The sequence below is a fragment of the Cervus canadensis genome, chromosome X, assembly GCF_019320065.1.
Source record: "Cervus canadensis isolate Bull #8, Minnesota chromosome X, ASM1932006v1, whole genome shotgun sequence".
NCBI lineage: Eukaryota > Metazoa > Chordata > Mammalia > Artiodactyla > Cervidae > Cervus > Cervus canadensis.
In genome coordinates this window covers 70,522,860-70,541,609 of record NC_057419.1, presented here as the reverse complement: position 1 = coordinate 70,541,609, position 18,750 = coordinate 70,522,860, and the positions used below count along the sequence as shown (strand labels likewise).

The 18,750-nt window shown below is 36.3% G+C and overlaps 1 protein-coding gene across 1 annotated transcript in view; it reads left to right on the top strand.

The window, feature by feature from the left end:
- IL1RAPL1 (interleukin 1 receptor accessory protein like 1) overlaps positions 1-18,750 on the top strand; it is a 1,385,702-nt gene that overhangs the window by 1,350,028 nt on the left and 16,924 nt on the right. The window contains exon 9 of the mRNA XM_043458964.1: positions 12,649-12,792. Within this exon, the coding sequence (XP_043314899.1) occupies positions 12,649-12,792 (144 nt within the window). The remainder of the gene's footprint in view (positions 1-12,648; positions 12,793-18,750) is intronic.

Sequence of the window (18,750 nt, the reverse complement as noted above, 5' to 3'; positions counted from 1 at the left end):
GTTGTCCTTAGTAGTTAAGTCACTGCTGCAGGAAGAAGGTCGATCACCATGCTGGTGATCATTGTTGGGGAGAGGGAGATGGCTGTACCTTTTCATGGCTGTGAATTCTTGCGCTCAGTTGAGAAATGGCACAACTGGGTCAAAAATGCAAGGTATAACTTTTAATAAGCAGTTCCCTGTATATTGAACTTTGACAACCAGGTCAGTAAAGTGAGAAATTAGACTTGACACATTAAAAAATGCTAACTGTTCTCTCAGGTCATATAGTAGGAAAAAAATGTGTTGATTTCCAATAAATTACCATGGTAACTTGTATTAGATTTTAGAGTTGAGAATTGCATTTGCCATCTGTAAGAAATATGTTAGCTATTTGTCTCTACTTTTAGGGCACATATGCTATTCTTAGCATGTGTTCTGTGAGGAATGATATATCCGGAGGTTGATTTCTCTGAATTACAATTGGACATTTAAATGCTATTAAAATAGACTTTGTTTGTACTTGACCAAAAGAAATTCAGTGGTATATTTAAGAAAGCATAAAATCGTCATTTTAAAGATCACCCAAGAGTCATTACAATGAATTAGAGTTTGATATGAATGAAGATTGACTGAAAAAATTGTGAACTGTGATGGAAAAACAGTTACTTCAGAGTGTTTTGTTTTTGACTCTTGTGTGTGACCTAGAGCAAGTCTCTTTATGTCATTGTTCTTCATTTTTGTCATTTACCTAATTGTCTTTAAACCACAGTGTGGTAATCTTGTAAGAACATATTAAACCCTGGGTGACTAATAGTATATATTAGCCCATTCATCAGCTTTTGCAGGTTGTCAGAGTTTTGTATCATTTTACCTCAATTTTCAAATCTTGAAAGTGGAATGGAACAGTTGCTCTTCTCAGGACTTTGGTTACTTTTAACTGTTTGTAAAGTTGATTCACATCTTTAGATGACAAGTTTCTCTAGGCAGAATAGAAATTAGCATTCCTTAAGATATGTGACTGCGGTTTAAAGTACTGACTCCTAACGGCGACCAAATTCACAGAAACTAAAATGGAAGAGGCCATTATCAAAACCTGAAGAATGATACTTAAATTACTTGACTTAACTCAGTTTGGAGTTCTAATTCTAGTATGAAATATAAAATGAATATGACTTGAAAACTCATTTATACTATTTCACCATTTCCAGATAATGACTCACAACTGCTTGGGTGCATTTCTAATTCTCCCCAGGTGAACAAGTGTGTCTATATTATCTAAATATATCACTATTGAAAGTAGCTAAAAGGAATACATTAAATATGTCACAACAAAAGTCCATATTGGCTGTCTTCCTGGGCAAACTAATGTCAGTGGCAACTCAATAGTACCATAAAAGTTGATAATATTAGAATATATTTTCAACTTGCCATGTGGCATTCGGGATCTTCCTCCCTCAATCAGAGATCAAACCCACACCCCCTGCAGTGGAAGCACAGAGTCTTAACCACTGGACCACCAGGGAAGTCCCTCAAGTTTTACCTATTCACAAGCCAGGTTAGTTTGCTTTTCAGTAAAACAATACAATTAGATTAAATGTAACTTGAAATCCGTATTTTCTCTAAAATTGGATTATGTTTTAATCTACTTTTTCAGGGAATATTTGTAAACTGTTGCCAAAAAATGATTATTTTGTATACAGAGAAAAGCTCCATGGTAGAGTTAAATAATTCCTGCTTGACTTGCCTTCCTAAATCAAGCATCTATAAATGATGATTGGGTAGATAGGTGAATGAAAAATTAATTAGGATAAATAGTTTACCATGAGGATCCTCGGCAAAACAGAGATTATAAACCACCGTGGACAACTCTATTCCGTGTCCAGAGTAAAAGGCAAAATATAAGCTTTTTTGAAGTATTAGCATTTAAAGCTATAGGTCACTTGCCTCTATTAAGTTCACTCGACATCTAACACATTAGAAAGAGATTCATTAAAAAATTGTAACTGGAGTAGTAATAGTGGTTATCTCAGGGTGGTCTGATTCCATGTGACCTTTAAGTTCTTTTTCTTATTGTTATATGATTTTCAAATTTTTTACAATAAGCATGTTTTATAGTCAGGAAAAAAGGTGAGAAAAAAATCTATTGCTACAGTCTGGAGTATTCAAAATGCTTATAGGAAACCTACCCTTAATCTGTTTTCTATAATATCAAATTATTTCCACATTTTAATATCAAATTATTTCCACATTTTAAAAGTCTGTTTCCTTGAATTTAGTCTTTCTTCTCTTTTGTATCTGTCTATATTAGAAAACATTGTATATTGGGGGACACCTTGACTTCTGCATTTTCTCAAACCGCTGCTAATTTTCACACACCAAAAACCAGTACATAGAGTGAGACAATAAGATAAGGCCTTACTCTATGTGAAGCAGGGCAGTGTTATTGCCGTTTTGGTAAAAGAGAATTCATTATGGAAGATGGGCTATTCATATATCCTGACAACACAGGCCACTAAAAGATATAAGAAACCCACCTTATTCTCAACTTTGTCATGGCTTAAGGAAGCTTAGGAGGAATCAAGGCATGGTAGGTCCTGCTACTGGTAGTTCCCAAGGCATGTCTATTCCTTCATAGAATGTTGATGGGAGGAAAAAAAATACTTAAATGTTAATAAATTCTTGATTAGTATCTCTTTACAAAATGAGAAAGGGAAAGCAAACTTACCACTATTTTCCTCAGCATTTTTATGTTTTCGGAAAACAGAGTGGTCAAAAACGTTTCAACAGGGATAAGAAAAGGATTTTTCTGTTACTTCCATTGAGGGAAATGCCCCAGCATGTGGTTTGATTATTATTTTTACCTTAATATTCTCTAGCTCTGTGGAATCACCAAGATTTTGAATGAAACTTGTCTTGTGAGAGAGACAGCTTTTGCCAAACACATTTTATTGTAATGCTTTCAATAATTAAGAAATATGTTAAAAATCCTAAAAAAGAAATCCTAAAGGGAAAAAATTATAACAACATAGAATTCTGCAGTTTATCAAAACATCCCATTTTGTCTACTGCAGTGCAATTCGTTTCTACATGTGTAATATATTTTATAAATCTATTCTTAACAACTCAATATACTGAATATGCTGCAAATCATCATACAGGTTTTTTTTAGAAGTGTTCAGTGTTTCTATCGAAAACATGGTTCCTTCTATTGGTTATCTAAGCTGCCCAGATGTTCTGGGTTCTTTGGTCAATCTGAAGCAATCCCAGTGGAAGACCAAATTCTTCTAAATGCGACAATATTTCCTCTGGTGGAGGGTTGCGTCCAGGATAAACACTGCAGCCCTTAACACAAAGGAGTTAAATGGCAACGCCACCTTCACTCTGACAGTTTTCTCTCCAGAGACGTTTTGTAACACTCCATCTGTGACTGTCTATTTGTATGACATATTGAAAGGAAATTCCTAGTAGAAGTAAAGCAAATACTTTTTCTTCTCAGAGATTTTCTTTTCGGCATCAGTGAAGTTTGACACCTTGATGAAAAATGGCTATGTCTTTTCTAAGCTGGTCACCTAAGGCCCATTTTGTTGTTCATTATAGCAGAATCTTCTTTCGTCTGGTTTCTCCCCATCACGCTAAGTCCTACGCAATCTAAAATGAAGGGGGCCCCATCTGAATATTTGGTATGTTTCTGTGTGTGCAAATACATGGTAGTCTGTGCACAGCCCACCTTATGGTCTCTGGATTGACCTGTTTCAAACAGTACCTTTATAATCCAAAAGGCAAATGTTTTCAGCGATAAAGCTCTGTCTGTGTTAGTAAGACCGCATGGTACATTTTGAAAATATATGTCAATTTTCCACTGGGGAGAATCATTGTCCTATTTTTCTGACCTAATTTTAAGAAACGTGACTTAATTGACACTATGAATCCTTCAAACAAATATTTATTTTCAAGGTACATGCTAGTTGCTTGGGAAAAAAAAAAGATAATATATACCAGCTGAGAAACCAGAGCAAAAATTTGCTGACCATCACCCATCATACCATATACTTGCTTTCCCTGTTCTCCACACTCAACCTTGCCAAACTCGTTTGCAGCCTCTTTCCTGAAGTGCGCCATACAGTGTCTGATCTGTCTCTAAAATCCCCCAACAGAAACACAACATGCATACACAAAGCACCCTGAGTGAGATGCTAATCTGGTCCTTGATTATTATTCTTACCGTAGAGCATTTCTTACCCCTGTATAAAAGGCCTAGCAGAGTGACACTTAGGTGCACAATAAAGATTAGCTTTTTTTTTTAATATTTTTTTATTTTTTTAAAAATATTTCCTTGCATGCCTGACTCTGCAACTACACATCAGCTCCTTCAAGGCAAGGAGTATATTCCATCCATCATTTGATCACTAGAACTCAACACACTATACCTGGTACATTTATAGCACTTAAAGAACAAAAAGAAAGTGAAAGAAGGAGTGAGTGAAAAGACAAAAATGAGTAATAAATAATATAATAATATCAAAGATGTAAAACAATACAAGATTGATTCCTAAATGCCAAGTGAATTCAAACTCTCCTAGTTCTTTAAGTCTACAAAGACTATGTATGTTATCATTGGGTTTATAGACAGAAGAATCATTTTAAATCCGTACTATGAAGTTAACCATTTTTTTTATAAAATGAAGTTTTATCAAGTTAATAGACTGTGTATTAATAATTATACCTCATCAGTTACTTGAACCTCATGACACATTGTCTGGAAAAATGGCTCACAGAGATATTATTCTAATTTTAGAGTGGAATACCAAAAGAAATCTAACTTTTCATTAGAAAATTGTACTTGTTCTTAGTCATTCAGTCATCCACTTATTCAACAAATATTCAGTGAATTTCTTCTATGTGTCTTCTATGTGTCAGGTAGATTTCAAGGCACTTGAGATAGTATCAGGAAAAAAAAACATATGGACAAAATACACAAAGAAAAACTTGCCCTGATGGAATTTAAATTCCAATGGGAGGAGATAGACAATAGATAATAAATATAGTAATTAGAAAAGTAAATATTATATCCTATAATGATAAATGCTATAGTGAAAGTCTTTTAGTTTGAAAAAAGAAACCTGCAAACATTACAGAAGAGCTGTAAGAATAATACAATAAACTTCCATATAGCCTCTTCAACTAGATTCACCTATTATTAACATTTTGCCACACTTGCCTTATATCTCTTCATCTAGACAGGTTAGATAAGATAAATCTATGCCATGTATATAAATACATATTTCTGAATCACATGAGAGTAAATTGCAGACATCATGACTAAATTATTCAACGTGAATCTTCTAAAAACAAGGACATTTTCTTACAACATCAGAGTATATTTATCAAATTTAGGAAAATTGAAAATTGATAGACTGCTATTATCTAATATATAGTTTATATTCACATTTCAAAGGGTATTCCCATAATATTGTTGTACCACTTTTTCCATCCAGAATTATGCAAGTCCATTTAGTTGTCAAGTTTTTTTAGTCTCTTTTAACCTGGGATTGTCCCTCAACCTTTATTTGCCTTTTATGCCTTTGACTTGTTCGAAGAATAGAAACCAGATTTTATTTTTTATACTGTGTCCCTCAGTTTGAGTTTGTCTGTTATTTCCTCCTTGGGCAGATATTTTCTTATATGTGGCTGGAATACCACATAAACGTTGTTCTGCCTTCTTGATGCATTACGTCAGGAGGTACACGATGTCATGCTGTGTACAATGAGTGGTGATGCTCATTTGGGTCAGTTCCTTAAGATGGTGTCTGTTTCTCCCTTAATCATTAGTAAATAATTAGTAAGGAGGTGCTTTAAGATAGTATGAATGTTCCACCTCATCAGTCTTTTATCCATTAACTTTAGGCTTTGTTGATAATTCTTTCCTGAGTCATTTATTATTAGGATGGTAGAAAGTGGTGATTTCCAGCTCTATTATTCCTTCTATATTTGCCAGTTGGCATTCTGCTCTAAAGGAGAGCTTTCCTTTTTATTAATTTGCTTATAATTAATATAAACTCATGGATTCATGTTTTACTTGATTTCTGTCATTACTCATTGTAAATTGTCTTTTAATACATACCACTTATGAATATTCCCTACTTCATAGGAAAAAAAATACAAAACAAAACTTAGCACCCTTCCTGTCTGGTTGGGGAAAGAAAAAGGACATTCCACGGGTAACTATATAAAGAACAATGCATTTCTTCTGTCTAGTCTTTCATTTAATTCTTCATTTTAATAGTTTATGAATGTATAACATTTCAGATCCAAGGGCTTGTGGGAGCTTAGTCTAGCTAGACCTTAATCATGGGTCTCCACCAAGACCCTATTTGCATTCTCAATTGACACTAAATTAATTTGATACTTTGGCTGAAAACCTCTTTCCAAAATGGCAAAACACACTACTTTGAAGGTCATCTTTTGCCCAAATGTTTGGCTGCACAGATCAAGTTGTTAAATTCAGAGACCATTTTCATTTATTATTATTACTATTATTATTGTTATTATGTCTACCCTTCTTTCTTCCAAAAAGCACTTTTTCAAGAGCAAAACTACTATCTTTACATACCAGTTTATACCTTCTGAAAACATTTTCTTGCTATTATGTGAATAGCAATTCAGTTTCTTAATGTGTTGCCAAAAAAAATTATAACTGCTTCTAAATTGCATTGATGTATTGTAGAATTGAGTTGAATATCTTTGTAGGCTGAGTATAATTACCCTCCTGCCAGGAACAAATAAGTTATACTGCTCCGGAGAAATAAATATGCATATGAATTTATGTGGATGGATAAATCCTTATAAAGTTTAGCTCTTTATAACACAATGAGAGAAAAAGAAATGTACTTGGTGAAGCTAATGAATAAACTAAGATCATTATATTGTCTATCATGCATTTTCCCCACGAACTTACATTTTACTGCATATAAATCAGGGCAGAGCATTTGAAAGGACTTTATATAGTGAACGAGGCAATTTTAGGATGAACTATAAAGTCACCTAAAATCTTCAGCTATACTTTAAGCAAGATGATATGTATAAACAGAGAGAAGAAAATGAATACTCCAAGCGAAGAGTTCAAAATTATAAACTTTGATTTAACTCTGTTAACATCTTTACCTCTTCAAAGATACCTAGCAGAAAAAGTTTGCAAACAATAACACCAGGTACAGGCCAATAAAAAAAAAATAGGATTCCAGACTACACTAGGTAATTGCAGCAAGATTAGTGTAAACCAAATGCATTTATTATTTGCAATGTAATCCAATATACTAGCGGATGGCATGCGCTTTATTTTAATTAGCTGTTTCTTTTAAAGGGTTGCTTGGTCCAACTGTCTTGATAAGAAAAAATTGTAGTCATTGCTCAAAATGCTTGTAGCAAATCTAGTTTTAAATTGAAGCAATTTATTCCAAAAGCAGTCTACTACTGCAGCAATAATCAATGTGTTTTCCCTTAGCCCATACTTGAGCTTTCCACGGACTATTGTTAATTGCCTGTAACTAAATGACTGCCAGCGCCCTTAAACGTAACTCTTTGGCACTTGTTCATTTGTTGTGTTTAACCAAATGCCAGGTTCCCTTAGGTTTTGCCCAGTGATTTTGCTTTACAATTTTCCGTATTCCATCTCAGTCCCTTAAAGGGGGCAGAGTCTATCATTTTAACAAAATAACACAGAGGCTAAACAGAGTTTTAAAGGTTTGCATTTTCTTTGTCCATCCTCTGATGTTGAATTCTGCTGAAATGGAATCTTTTTATTTTTTAAATGCTGCCACTCCAGGCAGCTTGAACTTGAGCTGAAAAGTAGATCCCATTTCAAAAGGAAATGACATTTGCTAGGGCAACACCATTCCCATTGTAATGTAAAGATAAAATACAGCAGTGGGTTCACATCATTTCTTTTAACTGTAACAGAATTTAACCCCTAGTAATTTTGTCCTCACCTAATGTGTAAGCAATATTGGCTGGCACTCATATTAATGAATGTGTCCAGCTTAGAGCAAAAGAATGTGGAACCAAATCTAATATATCATTTTCTTCAGGAGAATTTACACATGCTATGTAAACCAATGCAAAAAACCTAAATGGAAAAATGTTTAAGCTAAATACGTTTATACTACCAAAGCCATGTTTATTAGTCTTGCATAAAAGCAATGTAGTCACTGAGGTAGCAGGCATTATTATATAAACTAGGGAAAGACATTTCTTTTCCAACTTGCAAGTTTGTTATAAGACACTGTGCTTCTCCTTGTAATACTTTAGTTTCTGAGGAAAATCTGAGATACTGTCATGATCTCAAGATAACTTGTTGTCATTATTCAGTCACTAAGTTTTGTCCAACTGTTTGCAACACCATGGACTGCAGCACGCCAGGCTTCCCTGTCCTTCACTATCTCCTGGAGTTTGCTCAAATTCCTATCCAATGAGTCAGTGATGCTATCTAACCATCTCATCTTCTGTTGTCCCCTTCTCCTCTTGCCCTCAATCTTTCCCAGCATGAGGGTCTTTTCCAATGAGTCAGCTCTTTGCATCAGGTAGATAACGTATTGGAGCTTCAGCTTCAGCATCAGTTCTTCCAATGAATATTGAGGGTTGATCTCCTTTAGGATTGACTGGTTTGATTCAAGGTAAGTTAGCTTTTTGCAAATGCTGTTTCTTGGACTAATTTTTGGTATCCCTATTATTAAGTAAATGACTGCCATATGGCTCAGAAGATTTTTTTCTTGCTTTGTTGCTCATACTCTAGGCATATACAACTTTTCATGTTTGTACCTTAAAGGAGGGATTCATGAGACACAAGAGCATTTCTGTAATTGATAAACCTCACCTACCCTGCTCTCTTTTTCTCATTATGTTTTAGACATTTAGTATTATTGGTTAGCCTCGTAAGCAGTGTGTTTCGGTAGTATATATGGTTTCTGAGTGACTCATGACATCTAGCAATGGGAATAATTCATATTTGGGCAACTACTTCCCTAAAAATAAGAAGAGCTTACTTTCTTAACATTTTTAACTTACACATACTTAATTTTTAGGAGTTATAAAAAATGTGTATAAAGACCACTGTTATAAATACTGTCTGAGGGAAAAGAATTCTGCTTATTGAATTAATAGAATTACATTTCAGACATAGTTTTTGATTGTTACATAAGCTATTCAGCGAGATATGAGTATTTAAGGCATGGTTCCAGAATCAAAGGATATGCTTAAGGGCACCATGGAAGAACCATTCCCTGCCTGGGCACTTCTCTACAGCAACACAGCTGTCTTGCCTCCCTTCTTTCCTTACAACTTCTTCACCCATATCCCTTGGATTAGAACTTATAATGACTCTTTTTAAAAATACCAATATTTTAAAGAACTGAAGTGCAATTAACCTAAGGTAAAACATAAAAGTTTTAAGTGTCTAGCTCAGTGAATTTTGACAAATGTATATGCTGTATCTATACCTGAAAAAGATAGAGTTTTTTTGTTTGTTTTTTAACCCCAGAATGTTCCCTCTTTCCCCTTTCCAATAAATATTCCTGTCACTCATCCACAAAGCATCCATTTTGTGATCTTTATCACTAAGGTTTATTTTGGCCTGCCCTTGGACTTTATTTAAATATATATACTGAAGGTATTTCTTTGTGTCTGGCTTCCTTCAGCTAACATCATTTTGTGAAATTCACGAAGGCTGCATGTTATCAGCAGTTCTTTCTTTGTACTGCTGAGTGTATTGTATCCCATTGACACACAGTACTTTGTTCATCATGCCCTGTTAATGAGCATTTGGGTTGCTTCCAGTTGTGGTTACTATGAATAAGACTACTCTGAACATCCTGTACAAGTCTTCTTGTAGACATTGGCTTATTTTTCCTTTGAGCAAGAACTTAGGAGTAGATTCATATTTAGGGTGGATTCATATTTAACTTTATTAGCAACTAGTCAAATTTTTCTAGTATAGAAGTTTCATTTGGGCATTTCCACTAGCAGTGTTTGGGAGTAGAGGTTACACATTCTCCATTATTTTTGTAATTTCTTTTCTCACACAACATGTTTTAGAGTGATGAATTCCAAGTATGAAATTCATTATATTAGAAAACAGAAGGAATATTAAAAGAAGCCACAGTCCAAATGCTTATCTCTCCCATTATATCCAGTATAATTGAAATCAGATTTTCTGGTATGTAAATTAGCCTATGGGCCTAAGTTAGAGTTTTATGCAGGTGTCTATGTGTGGTGGAGTTTAACTGATATCCTGAGAAAACAAGACCCAAAGTACCACACAGAATTATATACCCACTAATCCTTTCTGATCACATAGTAGTAGGAAAATAGTATACTGAAGCATGTTTTGTATTTCATTCCTGGTACTTTTGTAGTAGTCCCTCACAAAATTCAGCAGATAAAGCTGTCTGATATTTATAAATACAAACTATATAAATTTCCGTGAGATACTTCTTAGTAATTCACACTTTATGTTAACTTAGACTCTTAAAGATTTAATAACTCACTTTATTTTTTCTTTCTTAAATTCATAAATTCCAATCACTTTTTGTAAGCTTTTCTTCTGCATCCTGTTTAATTTTAATAAGAGCAGAAAGCTACACTTGATTAAACACTAGTTAAATGTACCTTTTTATTCAACTGTTGAATTAGAAATGAATGACTAGATAAGAATTATGGCTGAGGTTTGTTTTTTTTCCTGTAATCATCACAGGATAAGTGACATCACATACAAACACACACAAATACAAAAATGTCCTTGTGAAAATATGATGGCCCCATACTTTTCAGATTATTTATCACTGATACTGCATTGCACCCATGATGATTTCTCCCCATTAGTAAGATCTCAAGAGTGATCTTGGAACCCAAGAGTAGTTGTCACTGCAAAACCATAGATTCTCAGAAGTGGTATTGCTGGGTCATATGGCAGGTTGGATGCATGAGACAAGTGCTCGGGCCTGGTGCACTGGGAAGACCCAGAGGGATCGGGTAGAGAGGGAGGTGGGAGGGGGGATCGGAATGGGGAATACATGTAACTCCATGGCTGATTCATGTCAATGTATGACAAAAAACACTACAATATTGTAAAGTAATTAGCCTCCAACTAATAAAAATAAATGAAAAAAAAACCCATATATTCTTTTTAAATTCTCAATCTAAGACTACATCGACTATTACAGAGTTGGACAACCCTTTGGTGGATTGTAAATTACAGAATTGAAAATACAATTACTTTAGGGCCATAATTTCAGGAATAGTTATCTTTAGTGGTAATTAAGGAAACTAGTATTTTCAAGGTAGTTGTCAACTGCAGGGAACAATAGCAACCCATCAGTAACATTTGGACTATGATGATCAAGGTCAACATACATACACAGGCAGTTTAACTAAAGTTTCACTAAAGTGGACTTCAAAATCTGTGCATTCTGGCCTAGTGTTTAAATACCAGTATCATTGAATTTGTTACATTGTCCATGAGCTCTGAAGGAGAAAAAAGAAGTGAATGTTTTATCTCTAAAATTGTCTGATCATTTATTATGTCTTATAGACATTCTATAGAAATAAGAGAACTTGTATACAGAGGGTGGCAAGAAAATTACTCTTTTGGATAGAATGTAGTAACATACCAAGTCGAAGGGGAAAGAAAGGATAAGAAAAAAATATTTAGCTCTGTTGCTGCTGTTTAGTTGCTAAGTCGTGACTGACTCTTTTGTGACCCCATGGACTGTAGCCCACCAGCTTCCTCTGTCCATGGCACTTCCCAGGCAAGAACACTGGAGTGGACTGCCATTTCCTTCTCCAGTGGATCTTCCTGACCCCGGGACCAAACCAGCATCTCCTGCACTGGCAGGCCAATTCTTTACAACTGAGCCACCTGGGAAGCCCTTTTAAGAGCTTAGTGAAAGGAAAAAACGACCATATAGTCTGGTGTGACATCCTCTAGGGAGCCTAGTTCTTAAGCCCAAGTTAGCACTCAGCCTCCAAGACTGTGGTCAGCCATATTGGCACCACTCTGTTGAGAAAGACAAGTGTTAGCGCTTCTGGCAGGAGCCAGCAGACAGTATTCATTAGGTGGTCCACCCAACTCTCTATGCAACACTCCACACTGCCCTTCAGGAACTGTGCAGTTTACCCCTCATTTCTCCTCAGCCCCGACCTCCGGGTGACGGCTGAGGTGGGAAAGATTAAGATTCAGATTGGGTGAGTTCAGAAACTATCCTGGCTTAAAAGCTTCATCTGCAGAGGAACCAGTATTTCTTTTATCAACTCCAGCGTACCTTGCAGGATTCCCACAGGAATAGGTTATGTGTAAGAGGCACTTTCACTCTAGCAAGCCCCAAATTATAGTTTCCAATCAGGTATTTACAAATCAGTCCAAATGCAATCTACCAATGTAGGTTCATTCTTACCATAAGCAATGTTGCTTAGCAACACAGTTACCACATACCACCTTATCGGGTTACCAAGGAAACAGCTAGAAAGTTATCAAAAGGTCAGATTCTACTGCAGAAAGGAAAGGGGTTGTGTCAGTCCACTACCCACATCTGATCTCATCCACAGAAGTGTGAAATCAAGTTGAATTTATGATTTTGTATGTGAATATGGTATAATTCCCTCTGGTAATTTTTTTTCTAGAGCTGATGTATACAGTTGAACTTGCTGGAGGGCTTGGTGCTATCCTTCTGCTGCTCGTTTGTTTGGTGACCATCTACAAATGTTACAAGATAGAAATCATGCTCTTCTACAGGAATCATTTTGGGGCTGAGGAGCTAGATGGAGGTAAGCTGAGTCCCTTCTTGTAACGTTCTTTCTTTTCATATTTGTTTCCTGCTTTTGTTTTGTTGAAGGAAAGAAAAGTTACCTGAATAACCATTTGCAGTATCTCTTAGAGTCTTTCAATGTTCAGTTTGTAAATTCATCTTTTCTATGGAACGCTATGTGTGATGCTTTGGAGCCAATAGGTATTATCCTCTGAAAATTGGAAAGCAACACCTACCGTTTTTAGAATGGTGTTCCAAAGAGCACTTCTGAATTACAAACACTGACTACAGTGTTATCAGAGTGTTCATTTCTCTCACCTTGTAATCAGTACTGAAAGTCCAGCTTTACTTCTGTATAAGTAAGGGGTGTCTCTTTTCATCGTGCTCCCTAGCTCAGTAGTTTGAAGTGAATCTTCATTTGTCCCTTGTTTAGCCTGATCAGTTATAATAAACCATACTGAATATTTTAGAATTCATCCAACGGTCTTTCAACCCTGTTTATTTAGCTTTATTTGGACAGTCTAATTTTTATTCCAAGTGGGGACCCACAGAGAGGGAAGTGCACAAACACGTTATTTTCTTAATAATAAATCTAATACTTGTGCTCCAACTGGGTAAGTAAATATTGTTTTCATAGAATCATTATTATTATTTGCCTCTGGTCAGTCATAAATATGTTTACAATCTAAGAAGAATTTGGAGTCCTTAAAATTGAGCTCCATAAACTGCCCATTAGTGGACTAAAGGTTTGTTTTTTTTTTTTCCTTTTTTGGTCATTTGAAAGTGATTCATATATAACATTAACTTGCAACATAGGAAGCATATGTGAAGTGGCAATAAATAGTACAGACGGTCAGGGTTTCTTGATCATTTTCATAATCTCTTTTTATTGACTATCCATTTTTCACTTATCATTACAAAGGAAAATGAAACAATTGCCCTTGTTACCACATTTCCACAGGCCTCTGGAATAAGTCACAGGTAAAGTGTAGGCTGTCAGACTTGTGAAGAGGAGCAATTTATTCAGCATCCCTAACACTCCTCTGTGTAACCTTCTCCCCTTCCCATTAGAATGAAATCTGTGCTACAGCAAGACTGTTTTTTTTTCTCATTTTAAAGTATCGATTAGCCTATTTATTCTTTGTTTCTAACTTTTTTGCCTATTCATACAGATTATTAAGTTTTTTGCTACTGCTTCAAAGAGATATGAGAAAATTGCCAATGTCAGAGTCATTGTTGAGTGAGAATCAAGCTGAGTACCAGGCCTTCTTAAAATCATTTTTGCTAAACCTCAGAAAAACTCAGGTCAATAGTATAATCTCTCTTTTACTGATGAAGCAACTGAGACTCCCAGAGTTAAATAACTTACTAAAGAAGATACCACTAGTGTTCTTGTAAGTGGCCAAGATGGGATTTGAATATAGGTCTATTTCCAAAGCATTTATTTGATTGATCACTGAGCCCTTGTTATCTTTAGCCTTTTAAAAATTTGGTATGTTCAGCATAACTTCAAGATCTGCTGTTATTTGCACAATTAACACAGTAGAAGTTATTTGAAAAGACATTGGCTAAAGAAGTCTCATTTTATCTATTAACCTTATTTTGGACATAATTTTTGTTCTGAATGATATGAAGGATTTAACCCAAATGATAAATTTCCAGTATAATTTTTTTTGTCACATTCTGAAAGGTAGAAGATTCTAAAGAGTTTCAGTTCAGTATCTCAGTCATGTCCGCCTCTTTGTGACCCCACGGTCTACAGTATGCCAGGCTTCCCTGTCCATCACCAACTTCCGGAGCTTACTGAAACTCATGTCCATCAAGTTGGTGATGCCATTCAACCATCTCATCCTCTGTCATCCCTTCTCCTCCCACCTTCAATCTTTCCCAGCATAAGGGTATTTTCAAATGAGTCAGTTCTTCGCATCAGGTGGCCTCAGTATTGGAGTTTCAGCTTCAACATCAGACCTTCCAATGAATATTCAGGACTAATTTCCTTTAGGATGGACTGGATGGATCTCCTTGCTGCCCAAGGGACTCTCAAGAGTCTTTTCTAATATCACAGTTCAAAAGCATCAATTCTTCGGCGCTCAGCTTTCTTTATAGTCCAACTCTCACATCCATACATGACTACTGGAAAAACCATAGCTTTCACTAGATGGACCTTTGTTGGGAAAGTAATGTCTCTGCTTTTTAATATGCTGTCTACCGAGGGAGCTCTGGGTCGACCAGCCGGCCGCGGCCCACTTGGGCGCCAGTCTGACGGAGCTCCAGGTCGACCAGCCGGCCGGGGCACACTTGGGCGCCGGGCAAAAAAAAAAAAAAAATGTTGTCTAGGTTGGTCATGACTTTTCTTGCAAGGAGCAAGCATCTTTTAATTTCACGGCTGCAGTCACCATCTGCAGTGATTTTGGAGCCCCAAAAAATAGTCTGTCACTGTTTCCATTGTTTCCCCATCTATTTGCCATGAAGTGATGGGACCAGATGCCATGATCTTTGTTTTTCTGAATGTTGAGCTTTAAGCCAACTTTTTCACTCTCCTCTTTCACTTTCATCAAGAGGCTCTTTAGTTCTTCTTCACTTTCTGGCATAAGGATAATGTCATTGGCGTATCTGAGGTTATTGATATTTCTCCCAGCAATCTTGATTCCAGTTTGTGCTTCATCCTGCCCAGCGTTCCTCATGATGTACTCTGCATATAAGTTAAATAAGCAGGTGACAGTATACAGCATTGATATATTCCTTTCCTGATTTGGAACCAGTCTGTTGTTCCGTGTCCAGTTCTAACTGTTGCTTCTTGACCTGCATACAGGTTTCTCAGGAGGCAAGTAAGGTGGTCTGGTATTCCCATCTCTTGAAGAATTTTCCACAGTTTATTGTGATCCACACAGTTAAAGGCTTTGGCATAGTCAATAAAGCAGAAGTAGATGTTTTTTTGGAATTCTCTTGCTTTTCCAGTGATCCAGCGGATGTTGGCAATTTGATCTCTGGTTCTTCTGCCCTTTCTAAATCCAGTCTGTACATCTGGAAGTTCATGATTCACGTACTGTTAAAGCCTGGCTTGGAAAATTTTGAATATTACTTTGCTAGCATGTGAGATGAGTGCAGTTGTGCAGCAGTTTGAACATTCTTTGGCATTGCCCTCCTTTGGGATTGGAAAGAAAACTGACCTTTTCCAGTTCTGTGGCCACTGCTGAGTTTTCCAAATTTGCTGGCATATTGAGTGCAGCACTTTCACAGCATCATCTTTTAGGATTTGAAAGAGCTCAGCTAGAATTCCATCACCTCTACCAGCTTTGTTCATAGTGATGCTTCCTAAGGTCCACTTGACTTCACATTCCAGGATGTCTGGCTCTAGGTGAGTGATCACACCATCGTGGTTATCTGGGTCATGAAGATCTTTTTTGTATAGTTCTTCTGTGCATTCTTGCCACCTGTTCTTAATATCTTCTGCTTCTGTTAGGTCCATACCATTTCTGTCCTTTATTGTGCCCATCTTTGCATGAAATGTTCCCTTGATATCTCTAATTTTCTTGAAGAGATCTCTAGTCTTTCCCATTCTATTATTTTCCTTTATTTCTTTGCACTGACCACTGAGGAATACTTTATCTCTCCTTGCTATTCTTTGGAACTCTGCATTCAAATGGGTACATCTTTCCTTTTCTCCTTTGCCTTTAGTTTCTCTTCTTTTCTCAGCTGTTTGTAAGGCCTCCTCAGAGAACCATTTTCCCTTTTTGCATTTCTTTTTCTTGGGGATGGTCTTGATCACTGCCTCCTGTACAAAGTCATGAACCTCTGTCCATAGTTGTTCAGGGACTCTGTCTATCAGATCTAATCCCTTGAATCTATTTGTCACTTACACTGTATAATCATAAAGGATTTGATTTAGGTTTAGATGTTTAGAGTTTAGATGTTACTGAACCTTAGTTGCATCTCCTTGGATTCTTCTACACATTGTTACAATTGAATAAATATCTACTATTGCAGTGTTGAAAAATTTCTCTAATATCATGAATCCCCATTCTTCCTAGCTCTCCTACAAGTCCTTTCTTCTTCCAAAGAAGAGAGAATTGTTAAGAGAATGCAAGCTTTTCTTGACTTGGCTTCAAAAACTGTAATTTGAAAGTCAAAGTTGATCAGCTATCTTTATTCTTGGCTACCATGTTTCCTCCCCTGAAATGGGAATACATGAAATGCTCTTGGAAAGAAAGGAAAAGGGTGTGAAGAAGAAGAAGAGGGAAAAAAAGTTTAGCTCATCTTTTGAAGTAATGTCAGTACTACAGTGATTGTTAATAACAGATTCACTGACCATTTCTTAAGTATGTATTAAATGACAAGTGTTGTGTTGACTATTTTATTGATACTCAGAAAATCATACAACCAGAAAGACAGAATTGAAACCCAGGTCTAAATCCCCAAATTTTCCTAATTTCCATCACTGTATCAGACTAGGAGATGAACTGTTTGGCATCTGGACACATTCAGTCGGTTCCTTTCAAGTCTTTACAATGGGCATTACCTGACTGTATCAGTTCTGTATCAGAAAGATTCTATTTTTCCAAGATGAAACACATTGATGCTTTGCTCTCTTGGTTTGTTCACATCAATCTTTGTACCCTTCTACACAACCTTACATTGTAATATTTCCCCTAGACTCAGGCCTTAGCGTTTATCTTTTAATTCTGCAGCACCACCTTTTTGGATCATATGTACAACCTGTCTACAGTTGCATTTATGTACGAATTACTCCTAAATGTCTTTCTCCAAGTTCTCTTGTTTTATTATCATATTCACATAAACTTTTGGTTTTTTTACACTGTAATAAGAACCAAGACCAGCTTTTCCATCACCCATCCCCCCACACTCATTCCTTACCATTCTCCGTTTTACATCTCAATTCTCTGTATCATCATTTACCTCATTTGCTTCACTTCCTCTCCATCTGCCATTTCCAATTAGTTATCATGATCAGCTAACACATTACTGACAAGAGACATATTAATACATCTTTTGTTACCCAAACATTATTGGCCACAGATATATCAATACATTTTTATATAGAGAGATACAATTAACATGACTGTGCATAGTTTTTAGAGCTTTAAGTTAATCAAGGGTTCATTGTACAACTTACGATTGTCATTATCATTCATATTTTGCTCCATTCAGTTTTTATCCCAACATTCTGTGTATTATAAATGCAAGTTTATTACCATAAAACTTTCAAAATTGCCACATCACAAAATTTTGAGTAAAGGACTTTTCAGTGAATTTTATGCAGATACTTTCTCTGATTTTCTGGATGACATATATAATAGTGTCTTAGAAGATGATAGTTCTTCAGAATACAGTACTGATTCAGACAATGTGAACATTCAGTTCAGTTGCTCAGTCGTGTCTGACTCTTTGCTACCCCATGAACTGCAGCACGCCAGGCCTCCCTATCCATCACCAACTGCCGGAGTCCACCTAAACCCGTGTCCATCGAGTCGATTATGCCATCCAACCATCTCATCCTCTGTCATCCCCTTCTCCTCCTGCCTTCAGTCTTTCCCAGCATCAGGGTCTTTTCAAATGAGTCAGCTCTTCGCATCAGGTGGCCAAAGTATTGGAGTTTCAGCTTCAACATCAGTCCTTCCAATGAACACCCAGGACTGATCTCCTTTAGGATGGACTGGCTGGATCTCCTTGCAGTCCAAGGGACTCTCAAGAGTCTTCTCCAACACCACAGTTCAAAAGCATCAATTCTTTGGCACTCAGCTTTCTTTGTAGTCCAACTCTCACATCCATACATGACCACTGGAAAGACCATAGCCTTCACTAGACAGACCTTTGTTGGCAAAGTAATGTCTCTGCTTTTTAATATGCTGTCTAGGTTGGTCATAACTTTCCTTCAAGGAGTAAGCATCTTTTACTTTCATGGCTGCAGTCATCATCTGCAGTGATTTTGGAGCCCAAAATATAAAGTCAGCCACTG